We start from the raw sequence: 24115 nt of genomic DNA on the forward strand, positions 1-24115 counted from the left end.
GAATGCCTGTGATTTTTGCCCATTAATTTTGTATCCTGATACTTTGCCGAAGTTGCTTATCAGCTTAAGGAGATTTTGGGCTGAGACAGTGGGGTTTTCTAGATATACAATCATGTCATCTGCAAACAGGGACAATTTGACTTCTTCTTTTCCTAACTGAATACCCTTTATTTCTTTCTCTTGCCTAAATGCCCTAACCAGAACTTCCAACACTATGTTGAATAGGAGTGGTGAGAGAGGGCATCCCTGTCTTGTGCCAGTTTTCAAAGGGAATGCCTCCAGTTTTTGCCCATTCAGTATGATATTGGCTGTGGGTTTGTCATAAATAGCTCTTATTATTTTGAGATATGTTCCATCAATACTGAATTTATTGAGAGTTTTTAGCATGAAGGGCTGTTGAATTTTGTCAAAGGCCTTTTCTGCATCTATGGAGATAATCATGTGGTTTTTGTCTTTGGTTCTGTTTATATGCTGGATTATGTTTATTGATTTGCGTATGTTGAACCAGCCTTGCATCCCAGGGATGAAGCCCAGTTGATCATGGTGGATAAGCTTTTTGATGTGCTGCTGGATTCGGTTTGCCAGTATTTTATTGAGGATTTTTGCACTGATGTTCATCAGGGATATTGGTCTAAAATTCTCTAGGTTTTGGTATCAGGATGATGTTGGCCTCATAAAATGAGTTAGGGAGGATTCCCTCTTTTTCTATTGATTGGAATAGTTTCAGAAGGAATGGTACCAGCTCTTTCTCGTACCTCTGGTCGAATTCAGCTATGAATCCATCTGGTCCTGGACTTTTTTTGGTGGGTAGGCTATTAATTATTGCCTCAGTTTCAGAGCCTGCTATTGGTCTATTCAGGGATTCAACTTCTTCCTGGTTTAGTCTTGGGAGAGTGTAAGTGTCCAGGAAATTATCCATTTCTTCTAGGTTTTCTAGTTTATTTGTGTAGAGGTGTTTATAGTATTCTCTGATGGTAGTTTGTATTCCTGTGGGTTTGGTGATGATATCCCCTTTATCATTTTTCATTGCGTCTATTTGATTCTTCTCTCTTTTCTTCTTTATTAGTCTTGCTAGCGGTCTGTCAATTTTGTTGATCTTTTCAAAAAAACAGCTCCTGGATTCATTGATTTTTTGGAGGGTTTTTTTGTGTCTCTATCTCCTTCAGTTCTGCTCTGATCTTAGTTATTTCTTGCCTTCTGCTAGCTTTTGAATGTGTTTGCTCTTGCTTCTCTAGTTCTTTTAATTGTGATGTTAGGGTGTCAATTTTAGATCTTTCCTGCTTTCTCTTGTGGGCATTTAGTGCTATAAATTTCCCTCTACACACTGCTTTAAATGTGTCCCAGAGATTCTGGTATGTTGTATCTTTGTTCTCATTGGTTTCAAAGAACATCTTTATTTCTGCCTTCATTTCGTTATGTACCCAGTAGTCATTCAGGAGCAGGTTGTTCAGTTTCCATGTAGTTGAGCGGTTTTGATTGAGTTTCTTAGTCCTGAGTTCTAGTTTGATTGCACTGTGGTCTGAGAGACAGTTTGTTATAATTTCTGTTCTTTTACATTTGCTGAGGAGTGCTTTACTTCCAACTGTATGGTCAATTTTGGAATAAGTGTGATGTGGTGCTGAGAAGAATGTATATTCTGTTGATTCAGGGTGGAGAGTTCTATAGATGTCTATTAGGTCCGCTTGGTGCAGAGTTGAGTTCAATTCCTGGATATCCTTGTTAACTTTCTGTCTCGTTGATCTGTCTAATGTTGACAGTGGGGTGTTGAAGTCTCCCATTATTATTGTGGGGGAGTCTAAGTCTCTTTGTAAGTCTCTAAGGACTTGCTTTATGAATCTGGGTGCTCCTGTATTGGGTGCGTATATATTTAGGATAGTTAGCTCTTCCTGTTGAATTGATCCCTTTACCATTATGTAATGGCCTTCTTTGTCTCTTTTGATCTTTGATGGTTTAAAGTCTGTTTTATCAGAGACTAGGATTGCAACCCCTGCTTTTTTTTTGTTCTCCATTTGCTTGGTAGATCTTCCTCCATCCCTTTATTTTGAGCCTATGTGTGTCTCTGCACGTGAGATGGGTCTCCTGAATACAGCAAACTGATGGGTCTTGACTATCCAATTTGCCAGTCTGTGTCTTTTAATTGGACCATTTAGTCCATTTACATTTAAGGTTAATATTGTTATGTGTGAACTTGATCCTGTCATTGATATTAGCCGGTTATTTTGCTCGTTAGTTGATGCAGTTTTTTCCTAGCCTCGATGGTCTTTACATTTTGGCATGTTTTTGCAACGGCTGGTACTGGTTGTTCCTTTCCATGTTTAGTGCTTCCTTCAGGGTCTCTTGTAGGGCAGGCCTGGTGGTGACAAAATCTCTAAGCATTTGCTTGTCTGTAAAGGATTTTATTTCTCCTTCACTTATGAAACTTAGTTTGGCTGGATATGAAATTCTGGGTTGAAAATTCTTTAAGAATGTTGAATATTGGCCCCCACTCTCTTCTGGCTTGGAGAGTTTCTGCCGAGAGATCTGCTGTTAGTCTGATGGGCTTCCCTTTGTGGGTAACCCGACCTTTCTCTCTGGCTGCCCTTAACATTTTTTCCTTCATTTCAACTTTGGTGAATCTGACAATTATGTGTCTTGGAGTTGCTCTTCTCGAGGAATATCTTTGTGGCGTTCTCTGTATTTCCTGAATTTGAATGTTGGCCTGCCTTACTAGGTTGGGGAAGTTCTCCTGGATGATATCCTGAAGAGTATTTTCCAACTTGGTTCCATTTGGTGACTCGTGCCTGTAATCTCAGTAATTTGGGAGGCCACGGTGGGCAAATCACATGAGCCTAGGAATTTAAGACCAGCGTGGGCAACATGGTGAAACCCTGTCTCTACGAAAAATAGGAAATTAGCTGATGTGGCGGCACATGCCTGTAGTCCCAGCTATTTGGGACGTTGAGGTGGGAGGAATCACCTGAGCCCAAGAGGTCAAGGCTGCAGTGAGCTGTGATCATGCCACTGCACTCCAGCCTGCTGAGTGACAGTGTGAGACTCTGTCTCAAAAAAAAGTCACTTGCCGGGTATAGTGGCTCATGCCTGTAATCCCAGCATTTTGAAGGCCAAGGCGGGTGGATCTCCTGAGGTTGGGAGTTCAAGACCAGCCTGACAAACATAGAGAAACCCTGTCTCTACTAAAAAATACAAAAGTAGCTGAGCATGGTAGCGATGCCTGTAATCCCAACTACTCCAGAGGCTGAGGCAGGAGAATCTCTTGAACCTGGGAGGCAGAGGTTGCAGTGAGCCAAGATTGCACCATTGCACTCCAACCTGGGCAACAAGAACGAAACTCCATCTCAAAAAAAAAAAAAAAAAAAAAAAAAGTCGCTTTAAGAGATCTTTGTTGTTTTCTCTTTAGTTAGAAATTTGTTGTTGTTGTTGTTGTTTTTGAGATGGACTCTTGCTCTGTCGCTCGGGCTGGAGTCTACAGTGGCATGATCTCGGCTCACTGCAACCTCCGCCTCCTGGGTTCAAGCGATTCCCCTGCCTCAGCCTCCCGCATAGCTGGGATTATAGGTGTGTGCCAACAATACTGGCTAATTTTTTATATTTTTGGTAGAGATGGGAATTCACTGTGTTGGCCAGGCTGGTTTCGAACTCCTGACTTCAAGTGATCCACCCACCTCAGCCTCCCAAAGTGCTGGGATTACAGGCGTGAGCCACCGTGCCTGGCCGAAATATTGTTTGCTATTGCAGTTATACTAATCTTTGTAACACATATAGGTAGATTTATAAAATATTGGGAGTTAACTTTGCTGCCCTCTGTGTGTTTGTTTTTTTATTTTTATTTATTTATTTATTTATTTTGAGACAGAGTCTCTGTCACCCAGGCTGGAATACAGTGGTGTGATCTCAGCTCACTGCATCCTCTGCCTCCAGGTTTCAAAAATTCTCGTGCCTCAGCCTCCCGAGTAGCTGGGACTATAGGTGTGTACCACCATGCCCAGCTAATATTTGTATTTTTAGTAGACACGAGGTTTCACCATGTTGGCCAGGCTGGTCTCGAACTCCTGACCTCAAGTGCTCCACCCACTTTGGACTCCCAAAATGCTGGGCTTATAGGTGTGAGCCACTTCGCCAGGCCTTTTGTTTTATCTGTGTGTGTGTGTGTGTGTGTGTGTGTGTGTGTGTGTGTGTGTCTATCTATCCATCTATCTATCTATCTATCTATCTATCTATCTATCTATCTATCTATCTATCTTTTGAGACGGTCTCACTCTGTTGGTCAGGCTGGAGTGCAGTGGTGCCCTCACACCTCACTACAACTTCGCCTCCCAGGGCTCAAGTGATCCTCCCACCTCTGCCTCCCAGTAACTGGGACCACAAGTGCACGCCACCATGCCTGGCTAATTTTTGTATTTTTTGTGCAGACAGGTTTCGCCATGTTGCCCAGGACGTTCTCAAACTTCTGGGCTCAAACAATCCAGCCACCTTGGCCTCCGAAAGTGCTGGGAATACAGTCGTGAGCCACTGTTCCCGGCCTGTATTTTTTTTTTTTTATACATAAATAAAATATTGGGGTTTTCTGTTTTTGTGGGGGGGGGTTTTGTTTGCTTTTTTAGTCCGAATCTCGCTCTGTCTCCCAGGCTAGAGTGCAGTGCTGTGATCTTGGCTCACTACAAGCTCCGCCTCTCAGGTTCAAACAATTCTCCTGCCTCAGCCTCCCTAGTAGCTGGGACTACAGGTGTCTGCTGCCATGCCCAGCTAATTTTTCATATTTTAAGCAGAGACGGGGTTTCATCATGTTAGCCAGGATGGTCTCAATCTCCTGACCTCGTGATCTACCCGCCTCAGCCTCCCAAAGTGCTGGGATTACAGGTATGAGCCACTGCGCCTGGCCTGTTTTTGTGTTTTAACTAGGTTTCCCTGTGTTGCCCAGGCTGGTCTTGAATTCCTAGCCTCAAGCGATCCTCCTGCCTTGGCCTCCCAAAGTGCAGGAATTACAGGCATGAGCCACCACACACAGCCTAAAATATTGTTTTGTTTTTATTTTTTTTCGAGGCAGAGTCTCGCTCTGTTACCCAGGCTGGAGTGCAGTGGCATGATCTTGGCTCACTACAGCCTCTGCCTCCCGGGTTCAAATGATTCTCCTGTCTTAGCATCCCGAGTAGCTGGGATTATAGGCGCCCATCACCATGCCTGGCTAATTTTTGTATTTTTAGTAGACATGGGGTTTCACCATATTGGCCAGGCTGGTCTTGAACTCCTGACCTCAAGCGATCCGTCCACTTTGGCCTCCCAAAGTTCTGAGATTACAGGCATGAGCCACTGTACCCAGCCCATTATTATACTTTATAGCAATATATATATATATATATGTGTGTGTGTGTGTGTGTGTGTATTTATACCTGACAGCCTGAGGTAGAAGAAAGGTAGTTAACTTAGATACAAATAACTGCTTGCCCATTTAGGAATCTAAGACTAAGCAATTAACATTCTCATGTGTATCTCCCTGCATATGTGTACAAATATCTGAGAAGTGCCTAGCTTTGGTTAACTGTCTCCTGATCAGAATCCATTGCTTACTAAGCCAGGCACAGTGTTGTGCACCTGTAGTCCCAGCTACTTGGGAGGCTGAGGTAGGGAGATCACTCGAGCTCAGGAGTTCAAAGTCAGCCTGGACAACAATGGGGGACCCCATCTCAAATATAAAACAAAAGGAATCCATGACTTGTTAGAGTCAAGGTATCTTTCATCTGCCTGCCTTCCATCTTTCGTATGCCTCCCATGTCTCTTCATTAACTTTAATCCTGCCTCTCTTTCAGGTCCCATTTTTGCTACAAAATAATCTTTACTCACTCCTGCCTACCGTGATCTCCCCTTCTTACCTTGAAATTTATGTAGCACTTGTCTTCTGTAGTTTCACCAAGCACATTTCATATGCTCATATGCCTGTCTTGAACTATAGACGGTTTTGTGTGTGTGTGTGTGTGTGTATGTGTGTGTGTGTGTGTGTGTGACAGGGTTTCAACTTATGTCACCCAGGCTGGAGTGCAGTGGTGCAATCTCGGCTCACCGCAACCTTAGCCTCCTGGGCTCAAGTGTTTCTCCAGCCTCAGCCTCCCAACTAGCTGGGACTACAGGCACACACCACCGTGCCCAGCTAATTTTTGTATTTTTGTAGAAATGGGGTTTCACCATGTTGCCCAGCCTGGTCTTGAACTCCTGAGCTCAAGTGATCCATTGATGGCCTCCCAGAATGCTGGGATTACAGGTGTGAGCCGCTGCACCCATTCTTGAAATGTAGACTTTTTATTTCTATGTATTTTGTTGTTGTTGTTGTTGATATTGTTGTTTTTGGGACATAGTCTCTCTCTGCTGCCCAGGCTGGAGTGCAGTGGTACAATCATAACTCACTGTAGCTTTGACCTCTCAGGCTCTGGTGAGCCTTTCACGTCAACCACCCAAGTACAGACGTGTGCCACCATGCCCAGCTGACTTTTTTCGTGTATTTTTTCGAAGAGCTGGTGTTTCACCATGTTGCCTTGGCTTGTCTCGAACTCCTGGGCTCAAGCGATTTGCCCACCTTAGCCCCCCAAAATGCTAGGAGTACAGGCAGTGAGCTACGGCATTCAGCCAAGCTTCATATTTTGATATTTTGTATTGTCTTCCCATTAAGATTATAAACTTTTTTAGGACAAGAACAATCTAATTGTTTTGGATTTTAAAATTTTTTTAAATCCTGGATTCTAAGGATTAAATGATTGTTTTATTCTCTCTTTTGGTGAGATGTCTTTTTTTTTTTTTTTTTGAGACTGAGTCTCGCTCTGTCGCCCAGGCTGGAGTGCAGTGGCCGGATCTCAGCTCACTGCAAGCTCCGCCTCCCAGGTTTACGCCATTCTCCTGTCTCAGCCTCCCGAGTAGCTGGGACTACAAGCCCGCCACCTCGCCCGGCTAGTTTTTTGTATTTTTTAGTAGAGACGGGGTTTCACCGTGTTAGCCAGGATGGTCTCGATCTCCTGACCTGGTGGTTCACCCGTCTCGGCCTCCCAAAGTGCTGGGATTACAGGCTTGAGCCACCGCGCCGGGCCTTTTTTTTTTTTGAAATGAGTGTCTCACTCTGTCACCCAGACTGGAATGCAGTGACATGATCTCAGCTCACTAGAGGTGTCTTTTATGACATTGAACAGTGACAGTGAGCTCACAAATGTTTAGGTGTTTTCTGTTTTGTGTTCTATTTATGACCCATAGGTGGCACCTATTGAGTGTTAGATAGCAAACAACAGCATGTGGGCAACTGGCTGGCTCAGGCTACAGGTCCTTTTCTTCCAGTGATGAGTCAAGATTAAAGTATCAATTAACACTTAATTAACACAGTAACTTACATATTCCGCTAATATTTGCTTTGGCCAGTTTATTAAACCATAGATGTTCCTGTATATAGGCATTTATTAGAATTTTCATATTCTTTCTTGTAGGACCGAGTGACTTTTAGAAGAATCATAGTGAAAAATAATGCAAAGAAGAGGAAGATGTTTGAATCATTTATTGAGTCTGTGCCCCTCCTTAAATCACTAGAGGTAAAGTGGCTTGAATGAGAATCTGTTCATGGGGATCAGGAAAAGCTTTTAAAACTATTCTGTTGTTAGGTTTTCAAATCATACTATTCTAATCCCATTTCTGTGTTGCATAGCTATTGTGACTTTCAATTAAGGTCTTTTCCTTTTTTTTGTGAATTTGTCTGTTGTTTCAGGTGTCAGAACGAATGAAGATAGTGGATGTAATAGGAGAGAAGATCTATAAGGATGGAGAACGCATAATCACTCAGGTGAGTTAGGGCTTTACACAGCTCCTTTCCTGGAAGTCACCCCTGAATAACTAGTATATCATTTATCTCAAAAACTTCTTGCCAGACATAGTGGCTCACACCTGTAATCCCAACACTTCGGGAGGCTGAGGCAGGTGAATCACTTGAGACCAGGAGTTCGAGACCAGCCTGGCCAACATGGTGAAACTCCGTCTCTACTAAAAATACAAAAATTAGCTGGGCATGGTGGCCCACGCCTGTAATCCCAGCCACTCGGGAGGCTGAGGCAGGAGAATTGCTTGAACCCAGGAGGCGGAGGTTGCAGTGAGTTGAGATTGCGCCACTGCCTCCAGCCTGGGCAACAGAGCGAGACTCCATTTCAAATTAAAAAAAACAAAAACAAAAAAACTTCTATGTTCTCCCACTGTTGGGAGCTCTTATTACTAGGTAATAGATCACACTTCAGAGGACAATTATATAGTCCCCTGAAGCTTATTGATGTCCATCTTACTGACACATGCAGATCTCTTGCTTCCGCTCACCTTTCCTTGGCTTCTAGTGTTTGTTCTTTGGATGTCATTTTTTTTTTACCTTAAGTAAGTTTCATCCATTGGTATTAGAACCTGGGGAAGGTTAAAGAGTTCTGCCCTCTAACTTTCTATATTTGACACAAAGGCATCCTTTTGACTAATCTAACACAAATCAGAGCCCACAGTCTTCAGTGATTAACCAAATTTGTAAGATGTCTGGTATTTCCTTTGTGCGTTTTTCTCATGTTATTTTGGGATACAGTAAGGATTACTAAACAGTGGGCTAGATCATTGTAATGAGTACTGTCTAATAATTTTCATTATCCACTGTGTTTGTATTTTTAATAAAACATAAATAGTATTGGACTTTTCCAGGTATCAGCTTCTCTGCCTATGGTTCTGGCTCAAGAGCACTGAGAAGATACATGGTTGGCCTAGGTTGGGTGATATGCTTATCCTTGAACCCAGTACTGAGACCACGAGGAGGAAAGGCTCAGATTGGTCAGGCGTGGGTCCTGTGGGTGGAGTTGGCCCCACTAGAACCACAAGGACTAATCAGACTTACCATAAAAGGGGAAAAGAAAGCTCCCCTGGAAGAGATAAAGGACTAACAAAAATATGATGTCTACTCTGAGTCACATCTCTAAATGTATTTGTTTTCTAGGAGCCCTTACTATTAATAATTCTTTTAATTAGAAATTGGTATATTCTATAAACATTTATTAAGATAGGTAGGACCAGATAAGCACTATGATGAAGGAGTGTATGAATGACAGAACATAGAAATGGAAGTAATACATACAATTTCATCAAGGAAATGCCATTTGAGACGGGCTTAAAAGACAAGTGCAATTTCAATGTTTGGAATCAGGGAAAGGTCCTTCAGAGCAAAAAAACAATATTAGCAAAGGCCAGTGGTGTGAGCTGTGTTTCAGAGCATGTATCATGGTATGGTAAGAATGTAGGACTGAGTTTCTGAAATGGGAGATGTTAACTGGCCACATTTGCTTCTGAATCTAAGGTGCTTTAAGTAACATTCAAAGGACCTCCAATTCATCCTGAAGGTTCTAGGCCTGTCTCATACTGGGTTTTCACAAAGTGTGTCAGGAGATGTGAAAAGTCATAGTGTTTTCTTGATTGTCTGTGCTCTTGAAGATAGAGTACTATCTATCTTCAAGGTAGACAGGTAGTGGTACAGAATGGACATTAATTAAGATGATACTAAAAGGGGCTTATTATAGGCCCCTTTTGTCAATGTATCTCACTGGACCAAGGCTTCTCAAAGTGAGATCCCAGGACCAGCAGCAATTAGCATCATCTGAGAATGTTAGAATTGTTAGGAATGCAAGTTCTTGGGCCCCCCACTAGACCTGCTGAATCAGAAAATACATTTTATGTTGTTTCATTTGTTTTGGTCAGCTTTGTTACAGTGTGTTTTACATACAATAAAATTACTAAGTTTAAGTATACAAATTGGAAGAGTTTTGTAACCATCCCCAGTGTGGTATTTCCATCATCCATACAGTTCCTTGTTTGTATTTGCATTTGCAGTCACTACCCTCCCCCACACTCACATTCCTAGAAACCATTGATGTTTTCTATCACTGTAGAAATTCCTTTCTACAATTTAATATAAATGAAATCATGCAATGTATAGTTTTTGTATCTGGCTTTTTTCTCTTAGCATAATATTTTTGAGATTTATCCATGTTGTATGTATCAGTAGATCATTCCTTTTGCTGAATAATATTTCATTGTACAAATGTAATTTTTTTTTTCATTTTTCTGTTTTCTTTTTGAAACGGAGTTTTGCTCTTGTTGCCCAGGCTGGAGTGCGATGGCGCGATCTCAGCTCACCATAACCTCCACCTCCTGCATTCAAGCAATTCTCCTGCCTCAGCCTCCCGTTATTTTTTCTTTTTAAGAGACACAGTCTTGCTCTGTCACCCAGGCTGGAGTACAGTGACATAATCTCAGCTCACTGCAACCTCTGCCTCCTGGGTTCAAGCAATTCTCATGCCTCAGCCTGCTGAATAGTTGGGACTAAAGGTTCACGCCACCATGCCTGGCTAATTTTTGTATTTTTAGTAGAGACAGGGTTTCACCGTGTTTGCCAGGCTGGTTTCGAATATCTGACCTCAAATGATCCGTACAGCTCAGCCTCCCAAAGTGCTAGGATTACAGGCGTGAGCCACCATGCCCATCTTTTATGTAGACATACAGTTTTACTACTCTTCAGTAAATACTTTTTTTTTTTTTTTGAGACAGAGTCTCGCTCTGTCACCCAGGATGGAGTGCAGTGGCGTGATCTCAGCTCACTGTAACCTCTGCCTCCCGAGTTCAAGCAAGTCTTGTGCCTCAGCCTCCCAAGTAGCTGGGACCAGAGGCATGTGCCACTATACCTGGCTAATTTTTTTTGTTTTCTTTTGTTTTTAGTAGAAATGGGATTTCACCATGTTGGCCAGGCTGGCATCTTTAGTAAATACTTAAGACTGCAATTGCTAAATTATATGTTAACTTCATAACAAACAGCCAAACTGTCTTAAAATGGCTGTACTGTTTTGTATTCCTACCAGCCATGCATGAAAATTCAGTTGCTCTGCATTCTCAACAGTAAATAGTATTTACAGCCTTTAAAAAAAAAATACAGGCCAGGCGCGGTGGCTCAAGCCTGTAATCCCAGCACTTTGGGAGGCCGAGACGGGCGGATCACGAGGTCAGAAGATCGAGACCATCCTGGCTAACACGGTGAAACCCCGTCTCTACTAAAAAATACAAAAAACTAGCCGGGCGGAGTGGTGGGCACCTGTAGTCCCAACTACTCGGGAGGCTGAGCCAGGAGAATGGCGTAAACCCAGGAGGCGGAGCTTGCAGTGAGCTGAGATCCGGCCACTGCACTCCAGCCTGGGCGACAGAGTGAGACTCCGTCTCCAAAAAAAAAAAAAAAAAAAAATACAGTCAGGGTCTTGCTATATTGCCCAGCCTGGTCTTGAACTCCTGAGCTCAAGCCATCTGCCCACCTTGGCCTCCCAAGTGCTGGGATTATAGGTATGCCCCTCCATGCCTAGCCTTCATTTTCTTAATGGTATCTTTTGAAGAGAAAACAGTTTTAATTTTGACAAGTCCAGTTTATCATCTTTTCTTCTTTATAGTTTGTACTTTTGCTGCTGTATTTTAGGAAATCTTTGCAAAATCAATAATATTTTCTCCCAGGTTTACTTCCAAGACCAGCACTGTTCAATAGAAATAACATGTGAGCCGGCCGGGCACAGTGGCTCAAGCCTGTAATCCCAGCATTTTGGGAGGCCAAGATGGGAAGATCACGAGGTCAGGAGATCGAGACCATCCTGGCTAACACGGTGAAACCCCGTCTCTACTAAAAAAAAAATACAAAAAACTAGCCAGGCGAGGTGGCAGGCGCCTGTAGTCCCAGCTACTCAGGAGGCTGAGGCAGGAGAATGGCGTGAACCCAGGAGGCGGAGCTTGCAGTGAGCTGAGATCCGGCCACTGCGCTCCAGCCTGGGCGACAGAGCGAGACTCCGTCTCAAAAAAAAAAAAAATAACATGTGAGCCACATATGTAATTTTAAAAATCTTTGGTCAGGCAGGGTGGCTCATGCCTGTAATCCCAGCACTTGGGGAGGCTGAATAGCTTGAGGCAGATAACTTGAGGCCAGGAGTTCGAGATCAGCCTGGCCAACATGACGAAACTTCGTCTCTACTAAAAAATACAAAAATTAGCTAGGTTTGCTGGTGCACAACTGTAATCCCAGCTGCTTGGGAGGTCTAAGCACGAGAATCGTTTGAACTTGGGAGGCAGAGGTTGCAGTGAGCCAAGGTCATGCCACTGCATTCTAGCCTGGAGGACAGAGCAAGACTTGGTCTCAAAAAAATGGGAGAAATAAAAACTTTCAATAGATACTTGAAATAGTGAACTTAATTTTAATATATTTCATTTAACCAGTATATCTAAAATATTGTTACATCTAAGTGATATAAAACTTTATTAATGAGATATTTTACATTTTTAATACTAAGTCTTCAAAATGTATGTTTTACATCTTTAGTACATCTAAGTTTATACTAGCAACATTTCAAGTGCTGAGCCACATTTGACTAGTGGCTAATGTATTAAGCAGTACAGCTCTAGACATTCACAATTTTAGCTCTTACCTTAGGTCTGTGATCCATTTTGAATTATTTTTATTGTTTTTGTTTTGTTTTTTTGAGATAGAGTCTTGCACTGTCATCCAGGCTGGAGTGCAGTGGCGCGATTTTGGCTCACTGCAAGCTCTGCCTCCCAGGTTCACACCATTCTTCTACCTCAGCCTCCCAAGTATCTGGGACTACAGGCGCCTGCCACCATGCCCGGCTAATTTTTTGTATTTTCAGTAGAGATGGGGTTTCACGGTGTTAGCCAGCATGGTCTTGATCTCCTGACCTCGTGATCCTCCTACCTTTGCCTCCCAAAGTCCTGGGATTACAGGTGTGAGCCACTGCGCCCGGCCTTGTTTTTGTCTTTTAGAAGCAAGGTCTCGCTCTGTCTTTCAGGCTTCAGTACAGTGTGCGATCGTAGCTCACTGCAGCCTCGAGCTTCTGGGCTCAAGCAATACTCTTCCCTTAGCCTTCCAAGTAGTGCCACCACACCCAGCTAATTCTTTTTTTTTTTTTTTTTTTTTTTGAGAGGGAGTTTTGCTCTTGTTGCCCAGGCCAGAGTGCAATGCCAGTATCTCAGCTCACCACAACCTCCGCCTGCTGGCGGAGGATCAAGAGATTCTCCTGCCTCAGCCTCCCAAGTAGCTGGGATTACAGGCATGCACCACCACGCCCAACTACGTTATTTTATTTTATTTTATTTTTAGTAGAGACAGGGTTTCTCCATGGTGGTCAGGCTGGTCTGCGAACTCCCGACCTCAGGTGATCCACCCACCTCGGCCTCCCAAAGTGCTGGGATTACAGGTGTGAGCCACCGTGCCCGGCCTACACCCAGATAATTTTTAAATTTGTTGTAGACAGGTTCTGTCTGTGTTGCCCATGCTGGTCTTGAACTCCTGGCCTCAAGTGATCCTCCCACCTCATCTCCCAAGTAGCTGAGATTACAAGCTTCTGCCATGACACCTGACTACATTTTTGTGTTTTGTTTTGTTTTGTTTTGTTTGTTGAGATGGAGTTTCGCTCTTGTTGTCCAGGCTGGAGTGCAATGGCACAATCTCGGCTGACTGCAAGCTTCACCTCCCCAGTTCAAGTGATTCTTCTGCCTCAGACTCCTGAGTAGCTGGAACTACAGGCATGCATCACCATGCCCGGCTAATTTTTTTATTTTTAGTAGAGAACAGGGTTTCGCCCTGTTGGCCATGCTGGTCTCAAGCTTCTGACCTCAGGTGATCCGCCCGCCTTGGCCTCCCAAAGTGCTGGGATGTTGTGAGCCACAGCGCCTGGCCTACATTTTTGTTTTTTAATAACTTGCATAATTTTCACAAGTAATTTTCATAATTGATAGAATATTTAGCTTATGGCCGGGCGCGGTGGCTCAAGCCTGTAATCCCAGCACTTTGGGAGGCTGAGACGGGCGGATCACGAGGTCAGGAGATCGAGACCATCCTGGCTAACATGGTGAAACCCCGTCTCTACTAAAAAATACAAAAAACTAGCCGGGCGAGGTGGCAGGCGCCTGTAGTCCCAGCTACTCGGGAGGCTGAGGCAGGAGAATGGCGTGAACCTGGGAGGCGGAGCTTGCAGTGAGCTGAGATCCGGTCACTGCACTCCAGCCTGGGTGCCAGAGCGAGACTCCGTCTCAAAAAAAAAAAAAAAAAAAAAAAAAAAGAATATTTAGCTTATTCTCAGAATAATGTAGACAGAAGGTGGCTTTAATTTTACAAAATCATGTTTTATGTTTTCACTATTAAAGTACCATTGCATTAAACCCAAAAGATTCCCATATCCTGAAAATTAGGGCTTCAGTCTTTTTTTTTTTTTTTTTTTTGAGACGGAGTCTCGCTCTGTCGCCCAGGCTGGAGTGCAGTGGACGGATCTCAGCTCACTGCAAGCTCCGCCTCCTGGGTTTACGCCATTCTCCTGCCTCAGCCTCCCGAGTAGCTGGGACTACAGGCGCCCGCCACCTCACCCGGCTAGCTATTTTTTTGTATTTTTTAGTAGAGACGGGGTTTCACTGTGTTAGCCAGGATGGTCTCGATCTCCTGACCTCGTGATCCGCCCGTCTCGGCCTCCCAAAGTGCTGGGATTACAGGCTTGAGCCACCGCGCCCGGCGCAGTCATTCTTATAGTGGAATGTGAATCTTATATTATCTATTGTGAAAAAGAGACATAAAAACCTGATGACATGTTTACAAAGACCTAAAATGCAGTACAGTCTGGCTTCTTTACTCTTGAATATAGAAGGGAATGTTCTTTCTGTGAGATGGGTACACAGAGCCTAGTAGTGAACTTGAAAAGCAGGATACTTGGTGGGGCATGGTGGCTCACGCCTGTAATCCCAGCACTTTGGGAGGCCGAGGCGGGTATATCACCTGAGGTTGGGAGTTCGAGACCAGCTAATCCCAGCTACTCAGGAGGCTGAGGCAGGAGAATCACTTGAACCCTGGGAGGCAGAGGTTGTGGTGAGCCGAGATCACGCCATTGCACTCCAGCCTGGGCTACAAGAACGGAACTGTGTCTCAAAAATAAATAAAATACGTACATACATACATACATACATACACAAAAATTAGCCAGGAGTGCTGGTGCACACCTGTAATCCCAGCTACTTGGGAGGCTGAGGCACAAGAATCACTTGAACCTGGGAAGTGGAGGTTGCACCACTGTACTCCAGCCTGGGCAAAAGAGACTCCGTCAAAAAAAAAAAAAAGACCTGGTGTGGTGGCTCATGCCTGTAATCCTAGCACTTTGGGAGGCTGAGGCAGGTAGACTGCCTGAGCTCAGGAGTTCAAGACCAGCTTGGGCAACATGGAGGTGAAACCCCATCTCTACCGAAAATACAAAAAATTAGCCAGGCATGGTGGTGTGCACCTGTAATCCCAGCTACTCAGGAGGCTAAGGCAACAGAATTGCTTGAACCCAGGAGGTGGAGGTTGCAGTAAGCTGAGATTATGCCCCTGTGCTCCACCCTGGGTGACACAGTGAGACTGTCTCAAAAAAAAAAAAAAAAGGAAAAGGAAAAAAAATGACAGCAGAGACGAGGGTATGTGTACAGGATAACAATGACGCCACCACGCCTGGCTAATTTTTGTACTTTTAGTAGAGATGGGGTTTCACCATGTTGGTCAGGCTGGTCCCAAACTCCTGACCTCAGGTGATCTGCCCACCTCAGCCTCCCAAAGTGCTGGGATTACAGGCGTGAGCCACCACACCTGGCCTTTTTTGTATTTAGTAGAGACGGGGTTTCACCATGTTGCCCAGGCTGGTGTCGAACTCCTGGCCTGAAGCAATCCGCCCCCCTCAGCCTCCCAAGGTGCTGGGATTACAGGTGTGAGCCACTGTGCCTGGCCTTTGCTGTCTTCAAAACACACGTACATTCCTTCCCTCACTTTGTTTCTATTCTAGCTACCACCCTAATTTCTTGCATAGCCAGAGGCTTTCAAAGTGTGATCTGACAATATAGACTAAAAGAAGCCAGATAAAAATGTATGTCTCCATTTATATTAAGGAATGGCCAAAACCTACAAGGACAGAAATTAGATATAGTTACTTCATGGGTGGGAATGTGGTATTTTTGACTGAACTCCAGAGGGAGCCTTTTGGAGTATGGATATATTTTCTGTTTTGATCTAGGAGGTGGTTATACAGGTTTATACATTTGTAAAAAGTCATCAATCTATAGCCTTGAAATGTGAGCACTTTAAATGGTGGATGTTATACACCTATCTAAACAAAAAGGGCTCAAGCACTATCCTTCACCACTTATCACTTGCAGATCTTTCCTACCACACAGATCTTCCCTTTTCATCACCCTCTTCTTGGTAAAATAACCTCTCCCTCTTTGTGACTCTGCTTCTGGCTCCTACTAAGTTTCTTTCATGGCTCTTCATCCTTTGTCACCTCCTATCATGCAGCTGTTTGTGTAATGCTAGAACTTCATGGTTATTTGGCTCTGCTGGTTATAGGATACCTACCCAACATAGGGCAGAAACCCACAGCCACCCCTTTGTAAAGCTGTGGCATTTACTCATATGGGGCAGTGATATGTCCTGGGATTAGATTGACTCAGAAACGTCATCCTAGCTGTGTATGGTGCCCACGTGGGGCTCTGTGTGATGGTCAAAGGACATGAAGTTTGTGAAAGCCTCAGAAGTAGATTCTCACTGAAGACATAAGACCCACACAGAGTGAGAGTGCATGAGTAATATTGCATTATCTGATGGAGATGGTATTTGTTCCAGAAGTTAATAGTGAGGGGTCAGAAACTGAATGAAGTGTGCCTGAAAGCTGCTTCACGTATATCTGCATGCCTAACTCAGACGTCCTCCCGGTCTTTGCTCAAATCTCACCTTCTCAAACTCCTTTTTTTTTTTTTTTTTTTCCTTTTCCTAAGAGGCAAGATCTCATTGTTGCTCAGGCTGGAGTGCAGTGGCAGGATCATGGCTCACTGCAGTTTTCACCTCCTGGGCTCACGTGATCCTCCTGCCTTAGCCTCCCTAGTAGCTGGGGCTGCAGGCATATGTCACTGTGCCCAGCTAATTTTCTAAATTTTTTGTTTGTTGAGACAGAGTCTCACTGTATTGCCCAGGTTAGTATTGAACTCCCGGCCTCAAGCAGTCCTCCAGCCTTGGTCTCCCTAAGTGCTGGGATTACAGGAATGAAGCACCACACCCAGCCTCAGTAAAGCTCTCATGTATAGGATACCCACTCCTTCCCCAGCACTCCAGATCTCACATTCCCTGTTTTACTCTTTTCGTGTAGCACTTATCGCCTTGCAACAGAACAATATAATTTACTGATTTATTATGTTGACTGTTTAAAAGTTTGTTTACCCTGTCAGACTGTAAGTTCTACAAGGCCAAGGGGTATTCGTTTTGTCCACTGGGTATATTTCACATGCCTAAAACAGTGCCTTGCATATAGTAAATAACTTGGTAAATAAATTACTTGTTGAATTAAGTAAATGACTGGTTCAACCATGTGGTTTAAAATCAAAACAAGTAGGCTCATGCCTGTAATCCCAGCACTTTGGGAGGCAGAGGTGGGTGGATCAGTTGAGCCCAGGAGTTTGAGATCAGCCTGGGCAATATGGCGAAACTCTGTCTCTGCAAAATATACAAAAATTAGCTGACCATGGTGATGTGCACATGTAGTCTCAGCTACTTGGGAGGCTGAGGCAGGCGTATCACTTGAGCCTGGGAGGTTGAGGCTGCAGTGAGCCATGATCACACTACTGCACTCCAACCTGGGCAACAGAGCAAGGCCCTGTTTCCAGAAAAATAAATAATTAAAAATACAAAATAAAACAAGCAAAAGCCTAAGGTTCATAAGGGTAACATCAAAGTACCTCTCTCACCAAGACAGAACCTTCCAGATCCATGCTGTCCTGTTGAGAGTTATATTTAATGGTTCAAGATTATCCCTGGACCCCATACTTCAGGTGTGGCCAGGAATCACCTTGACATTGTCTGCAGCAGCCTTGGCTGCTGGTCCCTGTCATAGGTTTCAATAGCAGACCAACATGAGCAATCAGAACAGTGATGCTTTATGCACTTGGCAACCTGGGCACATTAATGGAGATAAATGTGAGTGGTTCATGCTAAGAAGTGGGAGATGTGTCAGTTGTAGTTAGGTTGATGTCCCAATGATCAGAATCCTCTTCATTTTGTTTTGAATTTGTTTTTTGTTTTGTTTCGTTTTTTGTTTTTTTGAGGTGGAGTCTCGCTATGTCGCCAGGCTGGAGTACAGTGGCGCGACCTCAGCTCACTGCAACCTCCGACTCTCTGATTCAAGCGATTCTCTTGCCTCAGCCTCCCCAGTAGCTGGTATTATAGGCACGCGCCACCACGTCTGGCTAATTTTTGTATTTTTAGTAGAGACGAGTTTCACCATGTTGGCCAGGATGGCCTCAATCTCCTGACCTCATGATCTGCCTGCCTCAGCCTCCCAAAGTGCTGGGATTACAGGTGTGAGCCACCGTGCCCGGCCTACTCTGAACTTGTTTACTATTGATTCATTTGTAGAGTTAAAAAAATAAATACAAATCAGAGCTTAAGCAGTGAAAAAGCAAACTATTTCTTTATTCCCCTTCAATACTAGGTATGGCTCTGACCTGGCCTCCTTTTTCTTTCAGGGTGAAAAGGCTGATAGCTTTTACATCATAGAGTCTGGTGAAGTGAGCATCTTGATTAGAAGCAAGGTGAGTTTATCAGTTTATAGGTGATGGTGTACACACAAAAGGTAACAGTTTGCTTTAAATAATGTGAAGTGTGTTGAATGCAGCAAACCGTCATTGTTATGTGAGATGTGTGACTGGCAGAGACCCATGTTTAAGCCCATTAGTATAGATTTAGTATATTTAGATTAAATATAGATTTAGTATATTCTTATTCTTACTGCCTTTGCGTCTGCCATGTAATTAATGATTTAGGGAATATCGGCCTACAAATCAATAAGGAAAAGATAAAAACCCTAATAGAAAATGGGGGCTGGGGCCGGGCACGGTAACTCACGCCTGTATCCCAGCACTTTGGGAGGCTGAGACGGGGGGATCATGAGGTCAGGAGATGGAGACCATCCTGGCTAACACAGTGAAACCCCATCTCTACTAAAAATACAAAAAAAATTAGCCAGCATGGTGGCGGGCGCCTGTAGTCCCAGCTACTCATTAGGCTGAGGCAGGAGAATGGCATGAACCCGAGAGGCAGAGCTTGCAGTGAGCCAAGATTGCGCCACTGCACTCCAGCCTGGGTGACAGAGCAAGACTCCGTCAAAAAAAGAAAAAAGAAAATGGGGCTGGGCGCAGTGTCTCACACCTGTAATCCTAGCACTTTTGAGGCCTAGGCAAGAGGATCTCTTGAGCCAAGAGACTGAGGCTGCAGTGAACTGTGATTGTGCCACTGCACTCCAGCCTGGGTGACAGAGCAAAACCCTGTCTTTGAAAAAAAAAAAAAAAAAAGAAAAAGGAAAGAAAATAGGGAAATTATATAATAAAAAGAGATTGGAAGGGATGAATATGAAGAAAGCTTCCTTTTTAGAGCACTACTAGAAGAGGTCTCTAGAATAACTGTGGTCATTTAATGGATGATGTGACCTAGAAAACTGAGGAGCTATGAGTAGAAGGAATGACTGTTACTGGTAAATCTATCATCACCAGATTTTTCAATTTCTTTTTTTTTTTCTTTTCTGAGAATATAGAGTTTGTTAAAATAGTTATATATAATACTAAGTCGAACTAATATTAAAACTTTTGCAAAATATATTGAGTAACAGTTAATAAGTAGCTGGGCATAGTCGCTCACGCCTGTAATCCCAGCACTTTGGGAGGCTGAGGCAGGCGGATCACGAGGTCAGGAGATCAAGACCATCCTAGCTAACACAGTGAAACCCCGTCTCTACTAAAAATACAAAAAATTAGCCGGGCATGGTGGCGGGTGCCTGTAGTTCCAGCTACTTGGGGGGCTGAGGCAGGAGAATGGCGTGAACCCGGGAGGCGGAGCTTGCAGTGAGCCGAGATCACGCCACTGCACTCCAGCCTGGGCGACAGAGTGAAACTCCCTCTCAAAAAGAAAAAAAAAAAAGAAAACAATAGTTTGAAATGTCTGTGTCATTTTATTTACAGTTTTTGGATTAGTGATGTTTGTAGATTTCTCAGGTATTCATTGACACCTGCTATGATCACAGCATAGTGTTAGGTGCATAAGATCAGCAGCAGCATGGCACTGGGATATTAGGGGGTGGGAGGTTTGTCAGAAGTGTAGAGGCCTGAGCTTTTCCCCAGATCCACTGAATCAGAATGTGCATTACGAGAAAACCTGCATAATACTGGAGCTGGTACGTATGTGACGGTGTGATAAGTCCCTCCTGTTCTAGAGAAGGGACTAAGTGGGCACAAATATGGCTGCAACTCCAGAGAATGCTACTGAAATTGGAAAGAGAAAGTTGGCTCAGATGGAACAGACCAACTTCAGAGCAACAGGGCAGAAGTGTAGAAGGAAGAAGGGTTAAACCGTGTAAGCCAGTGTAGCAGTTTTGTTTGTTTTAAAAATTAACCAAAAAGGAAATTATCTTTCTGCCTACAACATAAAGTGGTTCTTAGAGATTGAGACTAATTCTTACTAAAAAATTCTAAACAATTTTTTACTTAAATTATCACTTTGGTTAGCAGTTGAATTTGTTAAAAAAAAAAAACAACAAACTCTAGATATTAATACAATGTAGTATATTATCTTAAATTTAGTTACTTAACTCTTATTTTAAAAAATGGGAGGAGGGAGGCCAGGTGCAGTGGCTCACGCCTGTAATCCCAGCACTTTGGGAGGCCGAGGTGGGTGGATCACAAGGTCAGGAGCTCAAGACCATCCTGGCGAACATGGTGAAACCCTGTCTCTATTAAAAATACAAAATAAATTAGCCGGGCGTGGTAGCGGGCGCCTATAGTCTCAGCTACTCGGGAGGCTGAGGCAGGAGAATGGCATGAACCCGGGAGGCAGAGCTTGCAGTGAGCAGAAATCATGCCACTGCACTCTAGCCTGGGCAACAGAGCAAGACTCCGTCTCAAAAAAAAAGGGAGGAGGGACCACTAACTTAAGATACAGATAGTACTTAAAAAGAAATTTGTTGGCCAGAAGCAGTGAATCACTCCTGTAATCCGAGCACTTTGGGAGGCCAAGACAGGAGGATTGCTTGAGGCCAGCAGTTCAAGGCTGCATGAGCTATGATCATTCCTCTGAGCTCCAGCCTTGGTGACAGAGTGAGACCCTGTCTCTTAAAAAAAAAAAAAAAAAAGAAGGTGGAGAGCTTGGCGGATTTTGTCACTGTAAAATGTTGTTCAAGGCGTAGTCTCAACTCAGAGAAATAGCCCAAGTTTGTGGCTCATTACCTAAGAGAAGCATTGTCCTTATTTAAACAAGATTGGGTATGTTCAGGGTGGTATGGCTGTAGATTACCTTAAAAATGTTAGGACTCAGATGGAGCCCTAGGTGAAAAGCAAACTCCTCTGATCAAACCAGACCACTGAGATTAGTCCGTGGAGTTTACATGGTACAGTTAGTGAATTTTCTGCAAAGTGAGTGCCTCAGTAATTGTGTGGAGTGTGCTGAGAACAATGCGTGTGTGTGCAACTGGACATGCCCAGCTGTGATCCTGGAGTCAGCCTAGGTCATGTTCTTTGCTTGCTGTAGACTAAATCAAACAAGGATGGTGGGAACCAGGAGGTCGAGATTGCCCGCTGCCATAAGGGGCAGTACTTTGGAGAGCTTGCCCTGGTCACCAACAAACCCAGAGCTGCCTCAGCTTATGCAGTTGGAGATGTCAAATGCTTAGGTAAGATAAATTCTTTATGCATTAATACTCTTTTTCTAACGTGTAGTATTTTTTTCCCATCAGCAAACCTTGACGTATTCTGCCATCTTTTACTGCTGTCTAGGCCTAGGCAGTTTATATGACCAACCAGAGATGGATGAATGGATACTTTCAGCAAACATTTCTGAGCATTGATGACAGCCTGTGAGCAAGACAGGCATGCAGGCCCTTTAGCCATATGAAAAGAACTGATGTCCAGGGCTGTGGGAGAATGGGGAGAACAGGTGCTGCTGGACTCTGTAAAGTCTCTAACTTGGATGACACAGTTTCTGAATTCATGTAGAAACATCCCTTTTTGCAAGTAGCCAGTGTCCCAAGGTGTAATCTCCTACAACATGAATGGGTATGTTTAGGAAAAGGTTTGCATGAGGGAAATGACTTGAATTCATTCTCTCCCTCACCTCTTTTTAACAATGCAGTTATGGATGTACAAGCATTCGAGAGGCTTCTGGGGCCCTGCATGGACATCATGAAGAGGAACATCTCACACTATGAGGAACAGCTGGTGAAGATGTTTGGCTCCAGCATGGATCTGGGCAACCTCGGGCAGTAGGTGTGCCATACCCCAGAGCCTTCTTAGTGTGACACCAAAACCTTCCGGTCAGCCACAGAACACATACAGAAAACAAACATGACAGAACTGTTCCTGCTGTTGCCACCACTGCTGCCATTGCTGTGGTTATGGGCATTTAGAAAACTTGAAAGTCAGCACTAAAGGATGGGCAGAGGTTCAACCCACACCTCCACTTTGCTTCTGAAAGCCCATTATTAGACCATTTGTAAAGATTACTCCAACCCAGTTTTTACATCTTTGGTTCAAAACAGCATGTCTCTCCAACAATTTAAGTGCCTGATACAAAGTCCAAAGTATAAACATGCTCCTTTCCTCTCTTGCTGCTACTCTTACTTTTGGAAGTTACCACAGGGTCTGCAAAAACCTGTTGTGTAACTGTAGACACTCTCTAATCGTTCTCAAAGGAGGAAATGTAGCCTTCAGTCTCCTCATTTGTCCCTTGAGAAAGTCTACATTTGTTCACAGTCGCAGCCTGTGGTTTTACAGTGGGAAATGGTGGTGGATGGTATGGACATATGTAGCCCAGTGGCATTGTACTTTCTGCTGGCAGCTGCACACATAACAGCTGTCTCCAAACCCACAGTGATGCTTAGGGAAAGACCCTGCTCAGGACCCAGCAGGTCAGCACCCCGGAGCAGACTGATAGGTCAGTGGGACCCATGTTAAAGCAGGAAATTTGGGCTTAGCACATTTTACTGTTAGTAGAGGGCCAGGAAAGGTTTTCTGGGTTGGGGATTTTGTGGGTTTTTTAAATCTTTTTAGTAGGTTTTGTTTAACTTCTGTGCAGTCTGCATGAATGAATTGCTATCCATTTATAAGGAGCCAGGGTCTGGAGGGTTGCTATCACTTTGTCCAACCCAAATACCTTCCTGGGCAACTCCTACCATTTGTTTGCAGTTGCCCCTACTGGCCAGTGGCATTATGCTGGAAAGAGGTTATACTATAAAGAGAGCTCTTTCTTTCTACTCCAGAGTTGTTGTGTAGCTTTGCCATTGAACCCATCAATTTTTAAACTCTTTAAAGATAGCAGCAGCTATTTTTTTTGAAATTAAAGAAAATTCTCAGGCCAGGCTCAATGGCTCATGCCTATAATGGTAGTGCTTTGGGAGGCTGAGCTGGGAGGATCGCTCAAGACCAGCCTAGGCAACAAAGTGAGACCCTGTCTCTACAAAAAAAAAAAAAAATTTTGTTGTTGTTGTTGTTGTTGTTGTTGTTGAGATGGAGTTTCACTCTTGTTGCCCAGGCCAGAGTGCAGTGGCGCGGTCTTGGCTCATTGCAACCTCCGCCTCCCAGGTTCAAGCAATTCTCCTGCCTCAGCCTCCTGAATAACTGGGATTACAGGCATGCACCACCATGCTGGGCTAATTATTTTGTATTTTTAATAGAGATGGGGTTTCTCCATGTTGGTCAGGTTGGTCTCGAACTCCCAACATCAGGTCATCCGCCCACCTCAGCCTCTCAAAGTGTTGGGATTACAGGCGTGAGCCACTGCGCCTGGCAAAAAAAAAAAAAATGTTTTTTTAATTTGTCAGGTGTGGTGGTTTGTGCATGTAGTCCCAGCTCCTTAGGAGGCTGAAATGGGAGGATCACTTGAGCCCAGGAGGTCGAGGCTATAGTGAGCTGCACTCCAGTCTGGGCAATACAGTGAGACCCTGTCTCTTAAAAAAAAAAAAGAAAAGAAAAAATTACTCTTTAGGTAATTTCACTT

General features: G+C 43.9%; 1 protein-coding gene across 1 annotated transcript in view; it reads left to right on the plus strand.

Moving 5' to 3' along the window:
• The window catches only part of PRKAR2A (protein kinase cAMP-dependent type II regulatory subunit alpha), a 99354-nt gene extending 75598 nt beyond the window's left edge, over nt 1–23756 (plus strand). Inside the window, exons 7-11 of the mRNA XM_010370207.1 lie at nt 7458–7559; nt 7733–7807; nt 18604–18669; nt 21653–21794; nt 22253–23756. Coding sequence (XP_010368509.1) covers nt 7458–7559; nt 7733–7807; nt 18604–18669; nt 21653–21794; nt 22253–22386 — 519 coding nt within the window. The 3' untranslated portion in view covers nt 22387–23756. The remainder of the gene's footprint in view (nt 1–7457; nt 7560–7732; nt 7808–18603; nt 18670–21652; nt 21795–22252) is intronic.
• The last annotated feature ends 359 nt before the right edge of the window (nt 23757–24115 follow it).

This window comes from Rhinopithecus roxellana, chromosome 1 (genome assembly GCF_007565055.1).
Source record: "Rhinopithecus roxellana isolate Shanxi Qingling chromosome 1, ASM756505v1, whole genome shotgun sequence".
Classification (NCBI taxonomy): Eukaryota; Metazoa; Chordata; class Mammalia; order Primates; family Cercopithecidae; genus Rhinopithecus; species Rhinopithecus roxellana.